The 21,680-nt window shown below is 48.5% G+C and overlaps 1 protein-coding gene across 1 annotated transcript in view; it reads left to right on the top strand.

Annotated features, from left to right (window-relative positions):
- LOC149858366 (protein eva-1 homolog C-like) overlaps positions 1–19,473 on the top strand; it is a 51,239-nt gene extending 31,766 nt beyond the window's left edge. Inside the window, exons 3-8 of the mRNA XM_090060308.1 lie at positions 11,782–11,905; positions 12,498–12,650; positions 13,362–13,505; positions 13,993–14,064; positions 16,761–16,850; positions 17,843–19,473. Coding sequence (XP_089916434.1) covers positions 11,782–11,905; positions 12,498–12,650; positions 13,362–13,505; positions 13,993–14,064; positions 16,761–16,850; positions 17,843–18,231 — 972 coding nt within the window. The 3' untranslated portion in view covers positions 18,232–19,473. The remainder of the gene's footprint in view (positions 1–11,781; positions 11,906–12,497; positions 12,651–13,361; positions 13,506–13,992; positions 14,065–16,760; positions 16,851–17,842) is intronic.
- The last annotated feature ends 2,207 nt before the right edge of the window (positions 19,474–21,680 follow it).

The following is a 21,680-nucleotide window of genomic DNA, read 5'->3' as shown; positions in this document are numbered from 1 at the left end:
CTAGGGCCTGGAACCAGCTTCCAGGGGAAGTGGTGCAGGCTCCTAGCCTGGGGATTTTTAAAAGGAAGTTAGATGAGCACCTTGCCGGGGTCATCTGACCCCTGGGCTCTTTCCTGCTAAGGCAGGGGGTCGGACTAGATGATCTACCTAGGTCCCTTCCGACTCTAGCTACTATGAAACTACTATGAAACTATGAAACTATGAAACCCCTGATAAACTTATAGGTGGCCATCAGATCACCCCTGAGCCTGCGCTTTTCCAGGCTAAAGAGTCCCATGGCTCTCAGCCTGTCATCATAAGATCTGTTTTCCTGACCTCTGATCATGCACGTGGCTCTCCTCTGGACTCTCTCAAGCTTCTCCACATCCTTTTTGAATTGCGGAGCCCAAAACTGGATGCAGTACTCCAGCTGCGGCCTCACCAAGGCCGAGTACAAGGAGAGAATGACGTCCCGGGATTTGCTCGAGAAGCATCTATGGATGCAAGCCAGCATTTTGGTCGCTTTACTAGCCGCAGCATCGCATTGCAGGCTCATGTTCATTTTGTGGTCAATAATGTCCCCCAAGTCTCTTTCTTCTGTAGTGCTATCCAACGTAGCACTGCTGAGCCTATAAGGAAGCTGCAGGTTTTTCCTCCCAAGGTGGAGAACCTTGCATTTTTTGGTGTTAAACACCATCAGGTTCCCATCTGCCCATTTGCTGAGCTTGTCCAGGTCAGCCTGGATCACCCACCTATCTTCTGGCGTGGATGCTTTGCCCCAAAGTTTGGTGTCATCGGCAAACTTGGCCAGTCCACTCCTGACTCCAATGTCCACATCATTAATGAAGATGTTGAACATTATGGGTCCAAGGACAGAGCCTTGAGGGACCCCACTGGTCACAGGACACCACGATGAGTGACTGCCATCAATTACAACCCTCTGGGTCCGACCATGGAGCCAGTTTCCCAGCCAGCGGATCGTGGTGGAGCCAAGGCCACAACTGGCCAGTTTGGCCAAGAGGTGATCATGGGATACCAGTTCAAAAGCTTTCAAGATATATGACATCAATCTCTTCTCCCTCGTCCAGGTGATAGGTCACCTGGTCATAGAAGGAAATGAGATTGGTCAAACAAGACCTACCTGCAACAAACCCATGCTGGCTATCCCTTAGGATGTTAGCCTGGGCCAGTCCATCAAGGATGGCCTCCTTAATAAACTTTTCTATGATCTTCCCCAGGATAGAAGTCAGGCTAATGGGCCTGTAGTTAGCCGGATCCACTCTCCTCCCTTTCTTGAAGATCGGCATCACATTGGCCTTCTTCCAGTCTTCGGGCACTACACCAGAGCGCCAGGAGTTTTCAAAGATCCGTGCCAGGGGCTGGGCTATGACGCTCGCCAGCTCCTTGAGTAACCTGGGGTGCAGATTGTCAGGGCCGGCTGACTTGAAGGTATCCAGCTTCTCAAGGTGTTCCTTCACGAGGCCAGCATTTATGGAGGGTAGGGGATCCCCATCACCCGGATCTCCCTGTCCCATAGCAGGCATGGGCATCCCATGGGACTGATGAAAGACTGACGCAAAGTACCTATTTAATAGGTTGGCTTTTTCCTGGGCGTCAGTTGTCAGTTGCCCCATCTGGTTTAGCAGGGGTCCAACGTTGCCCTTGCTTTTCCTCCAGCTCCCCACATATCTGAAAAAGGACTTTTTGTTGTCCTTGATGCTTGAAGCTAGTTGGAGTTCAGTTCCAACCTTGGCTTTCCTGGTTTGCTGCCTGCAGGACCGGACCAGCACAGAATAATCCTCCTTGGAGGTGAATCCCGTCCTCCATCCTTTGTAGGCTTTCCTTTTTAGCCGCAGGAGGTCCGCTAGGTCCCTGGAGAGCCAGGAGGGCTGCTGTGCCTTCTTGCTGCTTTTCCTCCGTGTTGGAATAGATTTAGCTTGTGCATTGAGGATCGCTTCCTTGAGAAGCAACCACTCTTCTTGAACTCCTATCTCCCTGGGGTCATGGTCCCGTGATGTGTAAACAGTGATGGAAAAATAAAACCAACCGTCTCAATTGAGGGAGCACAAAATGCAACCCTGAAGAACTAAACCCGTCACGTGTACAAGGGCCCAAAGAGATGACCTTTCACTTGCCCTTCAAACTCTGTTTTTAGCCTGGAAACCATCCAAGGCCAGAACAGCTGCAGATAGAGCACACCTTGTCTTGGTGACACTGGAATGAATTTGGAACTTTAGGAAATGTACATGGCAGGGACTAAATACAGAAAGATTACAGTCTTAATTTACTGGGGTTAATACAGCACCAAAGACAATCAGTGTTTCCATTTTAACTCATGGTTACTTTCACTAATGCTGTTGTTTGAGAGGTGTTTTGTATGAGCATTAATGGCTAAAGGAATTTTTAATCTGATGCCTGAATAGTGAATACTTAATGCATAATATGCCACTTCACTGGAAAAAGGCCTGTCTTCAGTTGGGCATTATGAAAGAAACAGATTTTGTGCCAAACAGATGGAAAGCCAGCTAGAGGAAAAGGATTTGAAACATTGCTCGTAGTGTGCCTCCTAGTCTGGGTGTGGATCATAGGCGTAGGTGGGTTGGGGAGGAGAGGTTGTAAGGGTGAAGTTACATGTTACACTTAGACCATACTAAAGGCACTGAAAATTTGAGTGTCTGCATATTAAAGCTCATTAACTCATGCTAAGAGGCCCCTGAACATCTCAAAATTACACCATTTCAGGTGAGGGTTAACTCTGGGCTGTGCTACCTAGTTTGTTTAGGGCAGGCTTGTCCAACATACGGCCCGCGGGCTGCCATGCGGCCCACCAAGCCATTTTATCTGCCCCGGAGGCGCTGGCAGTGGTGGGGCAGCAGCGAGGCAAGGCGGGCAGGGCTGGCCTGCAGGCCCCAGCTGGCAGTGAGGGGAGGGGAGCTGCTAACCACTGCAGGGCTGGCCCATCGGTGATCCAGGTCCTGCCGCCGCTGCCCCGAGGGCTGGTCCGACTGCAGCTGGAGTACTGTGTCCAGTTCTGGATGTCACAGTTCAAGTGGGATGTGGACAACCTGGAGAGGGTCTAAAGAAGGGCCACTCGCCTGATTCGAGGCCTGCAGGGAAGGCCCTATGAGGAGAGGGTAAGGGACGTTAACCTCTTCAGCCTCTCCAAGAGAAGGGTGAGAGGGGACCTTGTGGTGGCGTACACGTTCATGAGAGGAGAACAACATGAAGTAAGCGACAATCTGTTCACCAAGGGACCCCCTGGAACGACAAGGAACAGTGGCCATAAGCTACTAGAGAGAAGGTTTAGGCTGAACATTAGGAAAAAGTTCTTCACGGTGAGGGTTGCCAGAACCTGGAATGGGCTCCCAAGGGAGGTAGTGTTCACTCTATCTCAAGAAGAGACTGGACAGGCACCTGGCTGGGATCACCTGACCCCAGGGTTGGTGACTCTTTTCTTGACTGCCAGGGGCAGTGTGTCGGACTAGATGGCCCATTGAGGTCCCTTCTGACTCTATGAATCTATGAACTGATGGGGCTTTCCTCAGGGTTTGGGCTTCTGGAGCTGATAAATTGACCCCTCTTCTCACAGCCCCACTCCTTTGATGATTGACCCTGCTTATGGCGGGGACAAGGGTTTTTTCACGGTTGTTGGCAGCCTGGCTGCGGGCATCTGAGGCAGGCAGCATGTGCCTCCTCCCCTTCAGCCGGGCCAGGGCAAGGGTGTGGGGCTCCCTGTGGGACAGCAGTGGCTTTCCACTTCTTTTGAAATCTGAACTGCCAGGACTGTGGGTGGGTGGGGAGGTTGGGGGGAAGGGGCCTGCCATTCAAGTGGGGGAAAGAGTCAGGAGGGGACCTTCAGGGGGGCAGGGAAGGGGGCATGGCCAGGCCACCAGGCACAGCATTGGAGCCCCAGCCCTTCCCATTCCCTCCAGCCCATGCTGGAGCCTGACTTGCTCCAGCCTGGTCATGATGAGAGCAGCTGGGGGTCCCCTCCAGCAGGGCTGACCGGACCAGGGTGCTGTGAATTGGGGGCGAGGAGCATGGGGGAGCAGTAGGCTGTTGGGGGGTGAGGGGCACTGGTGGGCTGAGAGGCTGTGGATGGGGGGTGATGGGCACTGGCAGTGCCAGGGGGCTGCAGATCCTGAGTGAGGGGCACCAGCATGGCCTGGGGAGCTGTGGGTTGGGACTGAGGGGTACCAGTATAGCCTGGGAGCGAGGGGCACTGGTGAGGCCATGGGTTGGGAGTGAGGGGCAGCAGCAGGGACACCCCTGCACCCTACTTTTAAAATCACAAATGGCTTACATGTTCGTCTCACCCCTGCATCCTACTCCCAAAAACCTCACTCCCGCCAGCCATCCCAAGCACAGCCTGGCACTGTTGCGTGGCTGGCCACTGTACACAGGGGCTGCCTTGGCTCAGACCTCCCCTCTGCCCCAAACTCGATCCTGATGGGCATCCAGCCAAATGTCAATGCCCTGTTTGAGTGAAATAAAAAAACCACCCAGTGGATTTATATACAAAATAAAGTTTACTTGATGACTTAGTAAAATGAAAATTAAGGTGAAAATAAAAATAAATAGGAATAAAGATAGGAATGAAAAAGATAAAAATAAAAGAACAAATTTTAAAAATCTATTGGTAAAAATAGGTGTAAAATATGTTTTAAAATAAAAAAATTAATTACAGTAATTAAATGACAATTACATTAAATTAATTAAACAGCACCACTTTTGGTGATCTGCACATCATCAGCATGCTGTCAGCTATGGGCGCCCCCTGCTGTCATTTAGTATCAAGAGGTCAGCAGGGTGGATTGTTATGCCACAGCCCCTGCAGTAATGTATGAGTGCTTATGTGTACACCATGGCAGAAAAAATTAAAACCCATTCTTTCAGTGTAGGAGGCATAGAATGAAACCCTGAGGAATAACGCCCCCATCACATGTACAAGTGCCCATAGTATCTTCTGTAACTTGTGTCTACCTGCCTGCCAGCCTCTGAGCTGGTTTCAGGATGGGAGTGGGGAAAGGAACCGAAGGCAGTTTTGTCTGGAGGGGCAAGAGTATTGGAGCCCCCCATGGTGGGAGGGGCTCCAATCCACCCTCCCTACCCTCCAGTGCCAACTGGGGAACCCCATGAATGAGCGCCATCTGCTCCCTTTCCCCCTCCCATTCTGAAAACTGGGCAGGCTGGCAGGGAGCAGAGGCCAGGAGAAACCAGCTGCAGGCTCAAGTCAGCAGCTAGACTCCCCTTCCTCCTGAAACCAGCCACAAACTTCTGCTCGGTGTGGGGCATTGCTGCAACTGAGAACACTTCCTGCAAAGTGTTCTCAGTTACAGTCAGGAGCTGCTCTTCTGTCTGCTTCCAAGGAGTCTCTGAAGGTATCTGAAGAAGTGTGGACTACCTGTGTTGCCACCAGGGGATGGTAATCTTTCAGAAAAGTGAGACGAGCATATAGGCCATTTGTTATTTTAAAAGCCTTCTTTCTAATGCTGTCTTTTTCCTGATAAAACAAAACATCCTTTAATGAAAAAGGCTGGTCACTATATTCCCCACTGGTAACAGACTCCTGAAGGGAAGAATGAATTGCCTCAACACTCAGCCAGTGAGTACATATGATTGATAAAAGAGCACTGTAGCTAAGGGCTTGGTCTAAGACTAGGGAGAGTCATGAAATTTGTTACAGAAAAATGTGAAGACACAAAGCCTTTCAGCTGAGAGGTTCACCCAGAAAGAATAAGAAAGAGGCAGAGTAGAAGTTGTGGTACAGTTATCTAATGACCAAAAAGTTAAATCAGAAGATCTAATCAGAAGCAATAAAATGGTGTGTCACAGCTCTAACATGACATTGTCACGGCCATTCAGATAAAATCCTGCTAGGATGAGGTATAAAGAATAAAAGATGCCTTAGCTTTCTGAAGAGCTCTTTCTCCTTTCCTATCTTTTGACCTCTTAGCAGCCTGGAAATAGTGATAAACATGAAGCCATCCTTTTGGGTTTCAATCTTCCCTTTTTAGGTTTCTTTGGAGTACCTGGCTTATTTTCATACCAGCCACACACATGCCCACCTCTAACCAAACCAGCATTACTCAAGCTCTGTCTTTTCATTTATCTAGGTTTGTATCCATGGTTGTGAGCAAAGGTTTCATATGCTGTTCTACCGTTACATCTTATCCCTTCTTATAAACATCCTTTATCTCCCTGTCTGGCTGCTTTTTTGGAATAGCCATAAGGATTAGGCTTTGGTAAAGAGTAGTGCTAGGTCATCCAGTTCAGTCTACAAACATGGGCGCTCATGCACTCATGCAGTGAAGCCTTGCCGGGGTTGTATGTCGTGATGCTTTTCTGTGTTGCTGTGTCTGTTATGTAGCCTCTTGCAAGGGCCACTGGAGACAGATGGCATCAAAAAGGGTTTGTGTTCAAGGCACCACAGTGTATTTTTACAGAGGTGCTGTACTATAAGACAATTCCCTGAGGCTGGCTACCTTTGAATCTTGAGGCTACCTTGAAGAAGTTAAAGAACCCAGGGCATCTTTGATAACTGTGGTACACATTCCCTTGTCAGTAGACAAACCAAAGCTGAAAGGCAGAGCTTTTCTGCTGAGCTTCTGTATACAATGGCTGCTGTGTTTGCCTTGCCACATGGGGTTTCATTTGGTTTAGTTCTCCCTAAACTAAAACAGTGGGTTTTTAAAAACTTGCTGTTTCCACCATTTCAATTTAGGGAGAATTAAACTGAACTAAACCCCTGTGACGTGTACACAGGGGTGGGGGCCTGATCCTTACCAGCCTCTCTGTCAGCAAGGGGAGCCGGGGGGTAGGGAAGAGGGGGCCCAGTGCTTCCCTCCACAGCTGCAGTGGGGCCGTTCCCTCTGTGGTGGTGGCAGCACCCCCTGGTGGCACCTGCCCACTGGCACCCAGCCCAGGCAGCCCTGGGGGATGCCACACCCGTGGAGGAAAGGACCAGGCCTCTGCACAGTTCAGGCAGGCAAGCAGGCTCCAGGGAGGGGTGAAAAAAAGATCAGGCTCCTTGCCATTTTTTTTTCTGCAGTGGAACCTGCCTGCCTGCATGGGCTGCCACCAGGTCGCACAGCCCCTGAGCTGCATGGGGCCTGGTGCTTCCCTCCATGGCTGGCCACACCCCGGGACTGCCTGGGCTGGGTGCCAGTGTGTGGGTGCCACCTAGGGGGCCCTGATACTGCAAAGGAAAGCACCAGGGTCCCCCACAGCTCAGGGGGTTGCCGACCTAGCAGCAGCCAACTCCCTCCTGCTGCCCCCCCATAATAGTTGAATTATATTACTATGAAGACAATTGGTGCCCTCTGGTGGCCACTGCAAGTAATGCTTGCTGTGAATGACCTAGGCCTGCGGGAAGTACATGATACACAAGCTCGTCTGCCGCTCCAGCCAGAGCCTTTCAAATAGAAGCTCAAATGGTGTCCCAGTGCCCCCCCCCAGCCTACTCAAGGGGTGAATGCCTGCCTGTTTGCAGAGAGGGAATGAGGGCTGCAGGGCTAGTTGCCAGGGCCAAAGCTTTGGGCCTTGAGTTGCAGTGCCCCGCTAAGATTGAGACTTCCACAACCTCCTGGTACAGTAATTGTCCGGAGCGGTGAGAGACACACGGGTGAAAGCCCGCTGTGCCCCCGCTCCCCCAAAGCCCCCCAGACACCCCCTCAGCAGCCGCAGAGCCCCCTGCCGACCCCCAGCACAGCCCGAGGTAAGTGGTGGGCTTGTGGTGGGAAGGGGTTAACTCCTCGCTCCCTGGGAGGAGGCGGCTGCCTGGAGCCGGGGTCAAGTCCCCGCCCAGGCCCCTACTTGGCCCAGCCCCCCAGGGAGAAAGAAGAGGAGTGGGTACTCACCAGTCCCCCTCCTGTAGGGCAGGGCCCCCCAAATCCCAGGCAGGGCCCCCCCTGGCCTGAGAAATCAGCTTTCCCCAACGGCAGGCCCACTGTGCATGCGCGCAGTTTAAAAGAGCCCGCCAAACAGGGAAAAAAAAACTCAGGCTCCAGAGTGGTGGGAGTACTGTATCCAGTTTTGGGCTCCACAATTCAAAAAGGATGTGGAGAAGCTTGAGAGGGTCCAGAGGAGAGCCATGCACATGATCAGAGGTCAGGAAAACAGACCTTACAATGATAGGCTGAGAGACATGGGACTTTTTAGCCTAGAAAAGCGCAGGCTCAGGGGTGATCTGATGGGCACCTATAAGTTTATCAGGGGTGACCACCAGGATCTGGGGGAATGTCTGTTCACCAGAGCGCCCCAAGGGATGACTAGGTCGAACGGTCACAAACTCCTGCAAGACCGTTTCAGGCTGGACATAAGGAAGAATTTCTTTACTGTCCGAGCCCCCAAGGTCTGGAACAGTCTGCCAGCGGAGGTGGTTCAAGCACCTACATTGAACACCTTCAAGAGTAAATTGGATGCTTATCTTGCTGGGATCCTATGACCCCAGCTGACTTCCTGCCCTTTGGGCAGGGGGCTGGACTCGATGATCTCCCGAGGTCCCTTCCAGCCCTGATGTCTATGAAATCTATGAAATAACACTCACCCATTTCTGCTATTAAAAGGCAGCTACATGCTCCTGATGTTGCAGCTGTTCCTGCAGCAGCATCATGCAAGACAGGAAAATAAGCTGGCAATCTGTAAGGCTAGGGACAGAAGTTACACATAAACTTGTTTAAGTGATAAGAAACTGGTTTAAACCTATAACAGAACAGAAGTTTAGTGCACATGAACCAATTTAAAAATGGATGAAACTGGCTGAATGTAGTATCAGACTTAATTGATTTAAGTCAAACTAGTTTATGAAACTTCTGTCCCAGATGCCTTCCTGGTTCAAATTAAATCACAGTCCCCCAGCATCCCAGGATGCTTTGTGGCCCTGAGATGGGCCATGCTGTTTGCTCCAGAGAGCAGGGCTGGCCCCGCCCCTCTGCTCTCTACCCAGAGCAGTGAGGGCTGGCTGACAAGGGGGTGGGGGTGGGAGTGGGAAACCAGGCTGGGGACTGCAGCTGGGTCTGCCTGGGGAGTCAGTTCCTGCCAGACTTTTCCCCACTGGAAGGGACAGGGGCATGGGGCAGGGCATGGAGTAGTGGGGGGAAAGCCTAGGAGGGACTGCACCCCACAGGCAAAAACTGGCTGTCGTCTGGGGCCAGGGAGGGGGTTAAACCCCCTTCCCTGGCTCAGTTTGCTGGCCCTGGGCCAGGGCGTGGCCATGCCCCCTGCTCTCCACTCAAGCAGAAAGCGGGGCACGGGGGTGGGACAGCAGCCTGGGAGGGACTGCCTCCCCAGGGCAAACCCCAGCTGGGGGAAGAGCTGGGTCCGCCTACTCCTCCAGCCGGGCGTGAGGGGGAATTTATGTTTGTGCCTGGCTGGGGGTGGGGGTGGCTGTGGCTACTTGAGAGTGGCAGAGAGTAGAAGCGAGCCCTGCACCTGGTGGGGGAGATGGCATGGGGCAGCCTGTGCATGAAGCAGCTCCACGACATTAGGAAGCTAAAGGGAAAGAGCAAGGTGCATGCCCCGAGGGTCCCAGGGGCCTCAGCACGAATGGGTGGCGGCTGGCTGGGCAGCAGCACGGCAGCTGCAAGTGGAAACCATGGTGGCCAGACTGTCTGTGCAGGATGAGCCCTTTGTGCCCATGGCCTCCAGCTATCTGGCTCCTAGCAGCCACCCACCGTGGGCACTTGTGTGCCTGCATCCACTGCCACCACCACACCCACCTGTGCAATGCATGCTTGTCTGTCACACATAGCAGCTACAGCGCACCCTTCCCTGTGGCCACCCCATCACATAGGACATGGCCCGTGGAGTCCACCTCTGCTCCACTGCCCAGCCAGCCACCACCTGTGCACACGGGGCCCCCAGAACCCTCAGGGCATGCACCTTGCTCTTCCTTTTCAGCCTCCTGATGCCACAGACCTGCTTCATGCACAGGCTGCCCCTGGAGCTGTCAGGCTGTCAGCCAAGGTTTGCCTGCGGGGGAGAAGGATGGTGGATTGTCGAGGGGGTGGGCCAGCTAGTGCCTTGGGAGCTGATGCTTTGGGACCTAGGATCTAAGGTGGAAACATTATAACATGGATTACAAAAGTCTCAGAAGGGTACTGTCAAGCTGCAATGCACAGAATTTCAATCCACTTAATTGATTGCTGAAGACCTAAAGGTTTTTTTGACCCAGTGGGTCTCAATTACCAGAAAGGCATGAAACCAGGTATTGAAAATTGGATTAAAATCTAAGGCAAAGACAATACTTAATTCCTGATCACAAGGATTCTCTGTCAATCTCTAAAACACACATCAGCTATAGATGTTCCTGAGCATGATCACTGTTCTATATATTTACTTTTATAGTACATATATGGCATTTTGCAAAAATATTTCATTTCAAATAAGGGGTGGCTACCTTAAAAAGATTGAGAAAAGCTGATTTGAGGAATAAATAGATGGTTAATGGAATTGCCAGATATTAAACTGAGAGGACTTGTGAACATGAGTGAGGAAAGGGAAATAATACAAAATAACAGGGACTGATAAAGTATAGGCAGAAAAAAAACTCAGATTAAATTTAGACTAATGCAGATGAATGCACCTATGGAAGCATATCCTGCAGGACAGACAGTCAGTAAGAAAGTAAAGTCTAGAAAGAATTAGCCCTCAATAAAATGAGATCTTAGCACACCAAAAGGTACCATAAAGATAGTATCCTACTTACTTGAATCTAAGACCCCCCACCTACTTGGCATAGTGGGGAAAGACCCTTGTCTTAGATTTGCAGACAAAACAGAATTGTGGGGTGGGGGTTCTGCAACTCTGACTCTGGCCTTGAACATGAACATGTTTAGTTCTTTCTGTTCCCTTTCCTTCTCCACAACCATGAGGATAAAAAAAACTTACTTTTGTTTCTAAATACAAACTGTGATTCTCTTGTAACCACTTTACTCCATGAGCCAGAATGCTAAGAAAAATTACAAATATCACAGGACTTCTGATAAAGCTGTACAAGTTGGCAGCACTGGTGTTTCCAGTGACTTGAATCTTTCCACTGGGGCTAGTGTAGCTGATAGAAATATACCAGAACAAACAATTTAGCCATGAGTTTGCAGTGCAATGTGCCTTCCATAGACAAGGACAGGGTTAGGCTGCTTAAGCCAAGACGTTGTGTAACATTGGAGTGATGCAGGATAGTTCCCATTCTACATATGTCCAATATGGCGATGGGAGGAATATTATGTTCAGTTCTGCATTGTGTATTAGATATGGGAGGCGGGGGGCATGTACTAATTGAAGGAAATATGTTTGATTTGGCTAAGATGAAGGAATTGAGATACAGATAGGAGAAGGCTGTGAACATCAAAGAGCAATGCCTGATGCATAGGGATAACAGGGAGATGCGTCCTTTGTCATGCAGTGAAAGAGAACAATCAGATTGGCTTATTCCCAGCGTGGCAGGCACCACTCAGCACATGGCAGACATAGAGAAAGGAGGAGAAATCACTGAAGGTTTTGAAACTCATGGGCTCCATACTTTTCTATTATAACTTTTTTCCTTTGGCTGAATAAAGTCTGGTAAAGGGTAAATTTCTGTTTAGCTGTTTTGGAAGAAAGGGTTCCTGGGTACAGCAGAACGTTATTGCTGAGGTCAAATGCCCAGATGTTTTACTTGTTATAAAAGTTTGGGAGTGTGATCCATCACCTGGATCGTACCTCCATGGCCTGGTGTCAGTATATGGAGGTGCTCTAGGGTAGAGGGACATGGCATCGGGATTTCTCATGTTAAATGTATATTTGGCTGCTCTCTTCCCACAGAAATTGTTGGATGAATGCCAGGACGAGAGGTGGTGCCAGTTCTCTGTGCACAGCCAAGTGTTTGGGCAAGACCCATGTCCTGGGACACACAAGTACCTGATAGCTTCATACAAGTGTAGACCAGGTAAGCTTTGCAAATGGATTTAAAATGCTGGGGCAGGCTTTGCTCAGCACTCTGTGGTTGTCCATAGGCTATTGCTGTATCAGGATATAAAGGGGATTTGTTGTGTTTGTTGGTGCATTGCCAATGAACTTCACTGGTGACCTAGATGGATCATCCTGTTACTGGAGAGATGGGAATTATTTTTATTAATATTGCAGCATGCCTTTGTGTGCTAGGTACTGTACATTTGCACAGGGAAAAATTGTCCCTATTAAGAAGCTAAAAAGAAAAAGTGTGACCTAAGTCATACAGCTCAACAAATAGTCAAAGAATCCATAGGATAAAAAGTACTTTTCTACTCCTATATGGAAATTGTAACAAACAGCTAATACATTTGTCAACCAGCTGGAAAGAACAAAGCAAAGGCAATGTTATAATGCTACTATTTAATGCCACTATTAATGCTGCAGTTGGGTTTTAAACTGCAGACTTTGGAAAGGACTGGAAGCTTCCACTTCTTCAAGGCTCCAATACAAGGCACTGTATTCCTTCATAGATGAAAAGACTTAACGGTTAATGATGCAATAGCATGTTCTGTCATGTCGTTTCCCAGCTAACCACCGCATTAAGACAGTGTGTGAGAATGACAAGCTGAGGTTGCAGTGTAGGACTAAGTCCGTCCTAGCAATTTACTCTGCAAGTTATGGGCGATTACTGCGGGGGAAGCCGGAGTGCGATGGTGCGAGCAGGACTGGCCCCCATATAGGTATGTTGGAAAGGTACAAACTGGAAATCTGGCTGAGACCACTTCACAGACAGATGTGTTCAAGAATGAGTTGGGATACTGCCAAAGACCTTATGCACTCTAGAGCCAGGACAATGCTATGTGGGTAATCTTTCATTTCCATGCTTATAGCCGAGGCATTACCCTGATATGGGTGGGTACTTTTCACCTAGACACAAGATTGTATTCACATTGAGCCTGGCCCCTCACAGCAGATCCTGGAGCCATGCTCCACCAGGCTATTGCTCTAAGTGTATGCACATAATCATGGAAGTGTATGTACACAATCAGCACCCCAGACACATTAGATACATCAATCATCCTTAACCAGCTCCCTGCTTAACGAGCAGTGAGATATGTATGCAGTCCTGACAAGTTGACCCATATATGCTCATTCATGAATGCTTTCCATGGCATTGTAACAGGACCTTAAAGGCCATGTCATGGCACTGGGCTCCAGGGTTTCTTTATCCAAATCAGGAAATCACAAGCTCTCAGGGTTTGAATCTCAGTGGGCACCTAGTTCAACCCCTGCACAAATTGCAGGATTTTCTGTTTTTACACTGCTGCAGATATATCCCTTTTCTGCCTCTTGAAAACCTCCTTTGGAGGAGATACAGTTCTAAGTGCCATCCTGCTTTATTCTTAGCTGTTGGGTAGTATCAGTCTGACAATTGCTCATTGCATTTGCAGAGTGTTTAGCTCCTGATGCCCTGAGGAGAGTCTCCAAGAAGTGTCACAAGAAGGAGAACTGCACAGTCTTAGCTGACACGGCCACCTTTGGGGATCCCTGCTTCCCTGGCATGAAGAAACAGCTGCGGGTCTCCTACACTTGTGGTAAGAGCCCTATTGTGTTTTTAAATTCAGGCAGTGGCATTCTCAGTCATGCTCTGAGTCTAGTGCCCTTTCTCAAGCCTAGTAACTCACAGGCTAGTGCAGTTTGACACACTGGTGTCTGTAAAATTGGTGTCTATAAAATTGTGTTTTTAAATTCAGGCAGTGGCATTCTCAGTCATGCTCTGAGTCTAGTGACCTTTCTCAAGCCTAGTAACTCACAGGCTAGTGCAGTTTGACACACTGGTGTCTGTAACATCTTTGACACCCTCAGCCTGATAACCTGGTACTGACTTACAACTGTGTCAGCTGGGGCAAAAGTCCATATCAAGATACCTTAACCACTGTCCAGCTATACCTTCAGGTTTCCCAAGTGCCCACCTAGGATATCTTGCAGCCCTCCTATCTCCTGACAGCCCCTGGCTGTCACACATTTTCTATAGGTTGTGACCAAGCTGCTTTTTCAGTACTGTCTCCTTTTCCATTTCAGTGCCAAAGCAGCTGATGGAGGAGGTGGGCCATGACACCTCAGATCCCTTCTTGCTTTCAGACTACACACATGGTAAAAATCTGATATCCTCCTTGAGCTTGTACTGAGTGGAGTAAGACTGTTTGAGACTTGTGGGTGAGATGGTCACTCTCTGTCTGCCTGAAAACACTTTAACTCCCCACCATGCATGTGATGTCTCCTTCAAACACAAACTGAGTGTTGGTGGAGTTACTCAAAGGCTGAGTAGTACTGCCTTAAGAATGAAGGGAAGAAATTTCCTAAGCCAAGCCATAGAGCAGACATGCTTTTACCCTTTGTGAGGAATGCAGATTTCACATCATGAAAATAGAAATCGAAACCAGAACTTTTTCTCAGTGGCCGAGGCCCAGGGCCCATTTCTCATGGTTACCAAAATTCAGGCCATATGTCTTTCTGCCCATTCTACATATTCTAACAAAATGAATGTGGGTCTAACCTCTTGCCATGTGGGTATTTCATACAACCTTTGTGCATGCAAAACTGCATTGAGCTCCCATGCCTGTAAATACACGTGATTCAGTGCAACAGTCTCCGCAGTGTTGGCTTCTTCAGTCTTTGATTTTGTAACACTGCTCCATCAGTGCTTTCAGTGTACCCCACCTCTACCCTGAAGGCACCCTATCTGGTGGAAATGTATTCAGCGTGTTTACTCTGTTTTGGGTTTTACAAACCGTCTTCCAGACACCCCATATCCTACCCAGGGAACCCATTACCAGCTAGGACAAGTGGAGATATTGCTCTCTATATTGTTTCATCCTAGGCTGGATCCTAGCCCAAATTTGCAGGGTTACTTTCTTCCAGTGAGGAAAGGGCAATTTAATTGCTCTGCAAAGTCACTCTCTGGTGGATACATGGGCCATATCCAGACATGCAGGCATGTGTGGTTTGTGGCTCTGCAAACCTCTTTGCAGCACCACAAACTGCATGCCTGGAATGTTAAAACATGCCCCACACTGCAACTATGAAGTGCAGGGAAAACTTTTCTACTGGGGTTTCCCGATAGCAAAAAAAAAGGTTGAGAAAAAAGCAGCGCATACTACAGTGCCGTGTGCCAGAACAAACAGAGGCTTGGTCCTCCAGGGAGATGCTCTGGCTGCTGGCCAGAGCATCTCTGTTTTTTTATTTGCACCCTGGCTGCTATAGCACTCTGGAGGCCAGGAGGAACAGGGAAAGGGCAGTTTGCCCAAAGCGAGACAATTTGTCCCTCATCAAGGAGCAGGTGAAGGGGAATGCACTGCAACACAAAGTAGCAGCACAAATTTGTGCCGCTACTATTTGTGCTGCTGTACGCACATGCCCATGCACATCTGGACCTGGCCATAGTGTCCTATTTAGTATCAGTCAGTGAGATTCTCCGAGGAGGCAATGCCAGCAGTGAGGAATGATTGATGTCCACATTGCAAGTAGCATAGTATAGTATGGAGATATTGAGCTACATCTAAATGAATGAGCTGGGGTGTTTGCAGCAGCCTCACTGCAACAGCCTGGAGTTCTGTACAGGCTAATTTATTCTGCTTCTCAGTTAAAGCCAGTTCAAGTATCTCTGTATGCAGGGCAGATCTAGAATTTTGAAAAGGGAGTGCAGATGGTGAGGTGCATCATTCTATATAAAACAACACATATTTTTCTCTAGTTACAAAGTACACTTGAAGTTTTATTAATATGCCAGGAGCCTAGTGCTGTATTATTCAGTTTAAGTTTGGAACAAAAAATATAACTTCTTTGGAATGAGTTCAAAACTATCTGCAGGGCTGTGAAACAGAAGCTTCATCACCAGGAGCAGTGAATACACAGCATAATTGCAGAACTAAAGATAGCTTGATTAGTGGAACATCAAGATGCTGAAAAAGAAGAGAGGATCATTAACAACTGTGAAATGAAAAGTTTAGAAGGGATTAGGTAGATTGCAATAAGCCATGAAGCCAAGTGACTCCCTCAGCACTGATTGACTAGAAATGCTGCTGCCACTGCCAGGCAGCTGGTTTTAAACTTTGAATGGACCAGGAATCAGAGTGGGGTGCAAGTGCACGAGTGCACCCTCCTATCTATATGCCTTACTGAAGTCTGTGCTGTGGGCTTACCCCTAGAGAAAAGCAGCAGCTGGTGGGGTAACAAAAGCAGGGTAGAAGATTTTACACTTCTCTTAGTTTGGGAGCATTTTTATCATGAACAAAAGCAAGGTTCGAAAACCAGGAGAGAGAGATGGAGGAGGCTGTTTAGGTGGCCTCATGATCTGCCACTCACTTTGGGATCTATGCTCATGAAGAAGAAGGAAGTGGAAGGAAAAAGACCATCAGAACAGGATGGAGAACAGGAAATATGGGCAACAGGAAAAGCATTGGATCTATGGAGGGAGTTCTATAGGACATAGCAAAGAGGAACAGAATTTGGAGGAGGAATAGGAATAAAGCAGAAGGGGGAGAAGTGGGCAGATGTGCAGCAAGGAGGCCAGAAAGCAAGAGGGTAGTCTGTAAGAAGATGTAGAGGGAGGAGTGGAGAGTGGGGCACAGAGGGCAGGGGAAGCAATGAGAAGAGGTTAGCTAGGATGTAGTGACTGGCAAGGAACACATGAGAGATGTGCCGAATGGGAGCGGGGAGGAGCAGAGCCCCTGAGGGAGAGCAGACAGATGATGATTCAGGTTTACAGAGCTGATGACAGTTGCCAAGCAACTTGCTTCTGTTGTTCCTGAATCCCAGTTTGTAAGCCTGTGTCCCTTTGTTCACTGCAGGTGGCTGGTACAAAGGGCCGCGGCTGTCCAGGCTCCGTGAAGATCTGATGATTTTTACTAGCTCATTGACAACTTTTGCTCACCTCCGGGGTATGTGACTTCTCTGGGTATGAGCCACTCCCTGAGGAGAGGGAAGGGACAGAGACAGGTCTATGATTCAGTGATTCTTGCTTGTAACAACGCTGGCAGAAGCAGGCACAAAAGGGAGCATTGTAGACCATGATGCTACATTATTGTAGGTTGGTGCACACTTGAGGGAGACTTTCCTGGAAGTTGTGTGCAAGGTACAGCTGCAAGGGTAGAGCAGTGTCATGGAGATTCAAGGATTGAATGAACCTGGGACTGAAGCACCCTCTGCCCCATGGACAAGGAGACTGTACCCTGTACATGGATAATAACAAATCTGATGACAGCTACATTCCTCACCCACTATAGGGAGAAAGAAGGACACTGTCCAGGGTGACCAGCAGGCAGCATTTGTGACTGCATAGCCCTTCTTCCTCTTTCTTTTAGACTTTTGAGTCAATTTTCCTAAAGACACAACAATACCTCATAGAGCTCACAGCTAAGACTCAATGGCTTGATGAAAGCTCTCCCACCGGACTGAGAGCACTTGGCAAAGTAACCCTCAATAATGGAAAGTTACTCATACAAACGATTTGACATAATTCCCAGAACTAGAAATGAGGCCATTGCACTACCAGCCCCCAGCCCTCCCAGGAGTCAGACCAGACTTGGATTGTGTTGGTTGCAGGAATGGAAAACTTGTCCCAATGGACCAGATCAGTGATCTGTATCCTGTCACCTACAGAAACAAAAACACATGCTTCTAAGGAATGTGTAAAGCCCTATCATGCTCCTAGTTGTGTGACAGTATATCATGGAGGCTGGGAGAGATTCCTTCTTGAACACAGCTAGGTCCAATACTGGGAAGCATGAGGTTTTTATATTCCTCCTTCCCTTTGCTCTCATATTTGCCCATTAGAGATATGACATTAGTCCCTTGCAAGGTAGAGTGATGCCTGTTACTCTTTAGGCATAATTCATATGTTGAGGTGAAGTGTTTGTCCTTTTTTCCCCAGGTGTCCCTGAGAAGGTGGGGCTCTATTTTCTTTGTGGAGTCTCTGGAGGCTTGGTGATCCTGCTTTGCATCTTCAGTCCTAAAATGGCCTTTGTACAGGACATGAAGGAGCTCTTCAAAGATTCGGAGATGGGAAGTAGCTCTGAGCTGACCAGGACCAAGTTACGGGATAACCAAGATGAGGACAACCACAATGATGACAGCTCCTCAGACTCCTCCTTCCGCCGCCTAACCCGCAACTACCGTGCCTCAGAGAACATCTTCAGCCCAGAGCTGACTGCAGCCTTGGAGGATGCAGCTGAGCTCCGGGGCCATGAGGGCGAGGAGATCTGGATGCCCAAAGAATCTAGCCCCTATGCTATTCACAAAATCAAATCTGCCACCAAATGAAAGCAAGGAGCAGCACCATGACTGTGAACACCATGTCATAATCAGCAAACAGCTTGTCCTCTCTGCAGTTACAAATAATGGGTGAGAGTGGGAGGGCAAATAGCTGTGTTTGATGCCAAGGCATCTCGTCTGTGGACACCCAATCTCATTGCAGGTTTAGGTCATATGTGCAATATATTCATTGCTTTCAATCTAGTCTCTGATAAAGTTTTGTTATGATCCAAACACACGCTAGAACAGGTCAAATCTAGCAGAAACAGCTATCCAGGAGCCATTTCCCAGGAAAGAGAATTCTGGAAATCTCACTAATAAGAGGCAGAGGATTCTTAGCCATGCCTGATGGACTCAACTAGCCCACTACGCTCCACAGATACAAAGATTCGGTAGCTTCTGTTACATACAGTAACTGGGAAAATCATGACATTGATTGATTTGGCAAAAGTTTCGTTTTAGAAGAAAACTTGAAGGGGGAAGAGTTTCAGAATGTTTGAAAAGCTGTTTTGAAACAATTTTCCATTTAAATTTTTGAAAAAAATTTTCTGCTCTCTAACACAAAAATCAACAGTGAAACAAAACAACCAGAAAAGAAATGTAGTTTTAAGCTTTTTCAGGTTTTGGCTCCAGTTCAAATGAAAAAGGATTTCAAAATCATGAAATCTTACAGGAAATGGAAGTTCTTTCATCTGTGCAGCTGTGTTCAAGATCCTTTCCAAAGCACCAGGGGGCACTGCAGGCCAGGATTTATCTGGAGTCTAACTTTAATCCTAATTCTGACTAGGAGATAGTCTGCTTGCTAAACAAATACAGAAGCGGAAATCTTCCATTGTTCTAACTGGGCTTTATTTATGATGTGGTGATGTAATATTTGTCAACTGACCAATCTTGAGAGGAAATAACAACAATACCAATCAAAGGAGTAAAATTGGTGCATTCCATGGCATTTTGTCTACTTTCCTGGAAATATCTGTCTGCTTTTACCGAATTAACCTTGCAGTTCATGCTGAATTCTCTGCTTATTCATGGTGGAATTTCTGTCAGCTGCTAACCCCTCAAATACTGCTAAATAGGCCTATTTTGGTCTCATGTGATTAGGTAGAGCTGTGTGGGACCCAGGACTGTGATGCACTGGAAGCAACTGGTGTGCAAAGTTTATCTTGTTCTGATGGCAGCTCTTGTTGTCCGTACCTTGTTTTCAGAAAGGCCAAGTATCACTTTAGAAGAGAAACCAAAAAAGCACCAGTCCTGTGCTCTGTATTTGTACATTACCTTATCAAACAACAGTGTTAAATGATATTAGGCTAAAGTCAAGCAGAAAGTAGGACAGTGTGGCATCTTAGAAACTAACAGGTTCAGAGAAGTGCCTTTCATAGGCACCATACTACTTTGTCAGATGGTAAGTTGTTGCCTCTGAAACCTCATGTTAGTTTCTAAGGTGCCACTTCTGACTTATTGAGCAGCTTGACTTCCCACAGCTGGAGTTATATAGACAAATGATGGCTTCTGCTTACAGTCAGGATTTCTTTGCATCAAGATTACAGTACTCCAGATTACAGTGAAGTAAGCATCACCTTCTACATATGAAGACACTTACTGTGCAGTAATTTGCTGCAGTCATGAGTAAATTTGCTACCTGTAAATACAAGTATCAAATTTACTTTCAGTTACGTACTGCACAGTGCGGCACATGTAGACAGCCAGCCAGAAACAAATGTGCTCCTGGTCAGCTGGGCAGCAGCGGGCAGGAGATTGCTCCTTGCCTTCAGAAACTGCCTGCTGCCACAGACAACTCTGCCACCAGAGCCCAGGTGCCTCCTTACCCTGGCAGCAAGGAGCTCCCAGCCCCTGTTCCCCAGCTGTGACTGGGGAGCAGAGGCTGGGAGATTCTTATCTCCTAACCCAGAGGTGTCCAACCTTTTTGAATGTGGGGCCAGATCATGAACTTTTTATCACCCCGTGGGCCGGTAAGCCATGTTCAAAGACCGCACAGGAAGTGGTATCACGTTAGGAAGTGATGTCACGATTATATAAAAGCAATATAAAAGCAACAATGAAATAATACCAAACACTTGATTAAATAAACATTTTCGCTTCTACTCACTTCTCAATGAATGAAAGAAGCATAATGCAAGTTGACAGATCAAATGTGGAAAAGATATTAGCCAGAGTGGAAACTAATCAAAGCAACAAAATATGGGCATTTTTTAGAATAATCTTCAAGAAGATTTATTGAATTAATAACTTGTTAGTAACACACCTTTAACAAGTAGTGACAAGTTGAACCCCCAATCCTGCACAAAGAGAAACAGAAGCAAACACAATCCAGATACTGGACAGTATTTTTACAAAGATTTTTACCTGCTCCAAATTTATGTTGGAGCCCAGATCATTCATGCTCTATTCTTGAGAATATTGTTCAGTCTTAAACGAGCATACAGCATAGCTGCAGGGGGCTCAGCCACAGCTTTTCCTCCCTGGTGCACCCTGGCCAGCCCATCCCATTCCCTATCAAGCAGCGGCTTCCCCACGTACTGCTGCACTTGCCCCCTACCTGCGCCAGCTGGTCTTAAAAGGCAGGAGGCACCACCGCTGCTTCTGCTGGCCAGTGTCAACCCAGCCGGGCATCCCCAGCAGCATGTGGGAAGCCAGCTTCAGCCACATGCTGCCCCGGATCGGATGGGCCCAGCCGGGTCGGCACCGGCCAGGAAAAGCAGCATGCAGCTGAAGCTGGCTTCCCATGTGCAGCTGGGAATGGGAGGAGCCTGGCCAGGTCTGCACCAGCCAGCAGAAGTGGCGGCAGAGCTGCGTGCCACTTGGGATGGGACAGGACGAGCCCGACTGGAGCTGCAGGAGCTGAGCTGCATTTTCCCCCTGCCTGCACTCGTCAGTCCCGGGAGGCACATGGCTCCGCCGCCGCTTCTGCTGGCTAGTGCCGACCTGGCCAGCCTCCTCCCTTCCCCAGCAGCACATGGGAATCCGGCTTCAGCTGCATGCTGCTCCGGATGGGACAGACCCGCCCAGGTTGGCACCAGCCAGCAGAGGTGGCAGCAGAGCCATGTGCTGCTCAGGACTGACTGGTGCACGTAGAGGGAAAGTGCAGCTGAGCCCCTGCTGCTCCAGCTGGGCTCATCCTGTCCCGAGCGGCACATGGCTACTCCTCTTCCCACATGCACCATGTCGGCAACGTCAAGTTGACGCGGTGCATGTGGGAACCTTGTCCCTTCCCCAGCCCTTCAGCAGCCATTAGGAAGCTGATGAGGGGCTGGGGGAGGGACAAGGGGTGGGAATGAAAGTAAACATTATTTACTTTCATTTCCTGTCGCAGCACCTTAGGCCTCAGAAAATGCCTTGGTGGGCCGCATGTTGGCTCGCGGGCCGCATGTTGGATAAGCTTGTCCTAATCTGAGCTCTGTGGTCACAGGGCCCTGTCTGGGAGATAAGACTCTCCCAGC

This window comes from Crocodylus siamensis, chromosome 8, assembly GCF_052110815.1.
Source record: "Crocodylus siamensis isolate JL-2025a chromosome 8, ASM5211081v1, whole genome shotgun sequence".
NCBI classification, from domain to species: Eukaryota; Metazoa; Chordata; order Crocodylia; family Crocodylidae; genus Crocodylus; species Crocodylus siamensis.
This window is presented reverse-complemented; position numbering and strand designations above follow the sequence as displayed.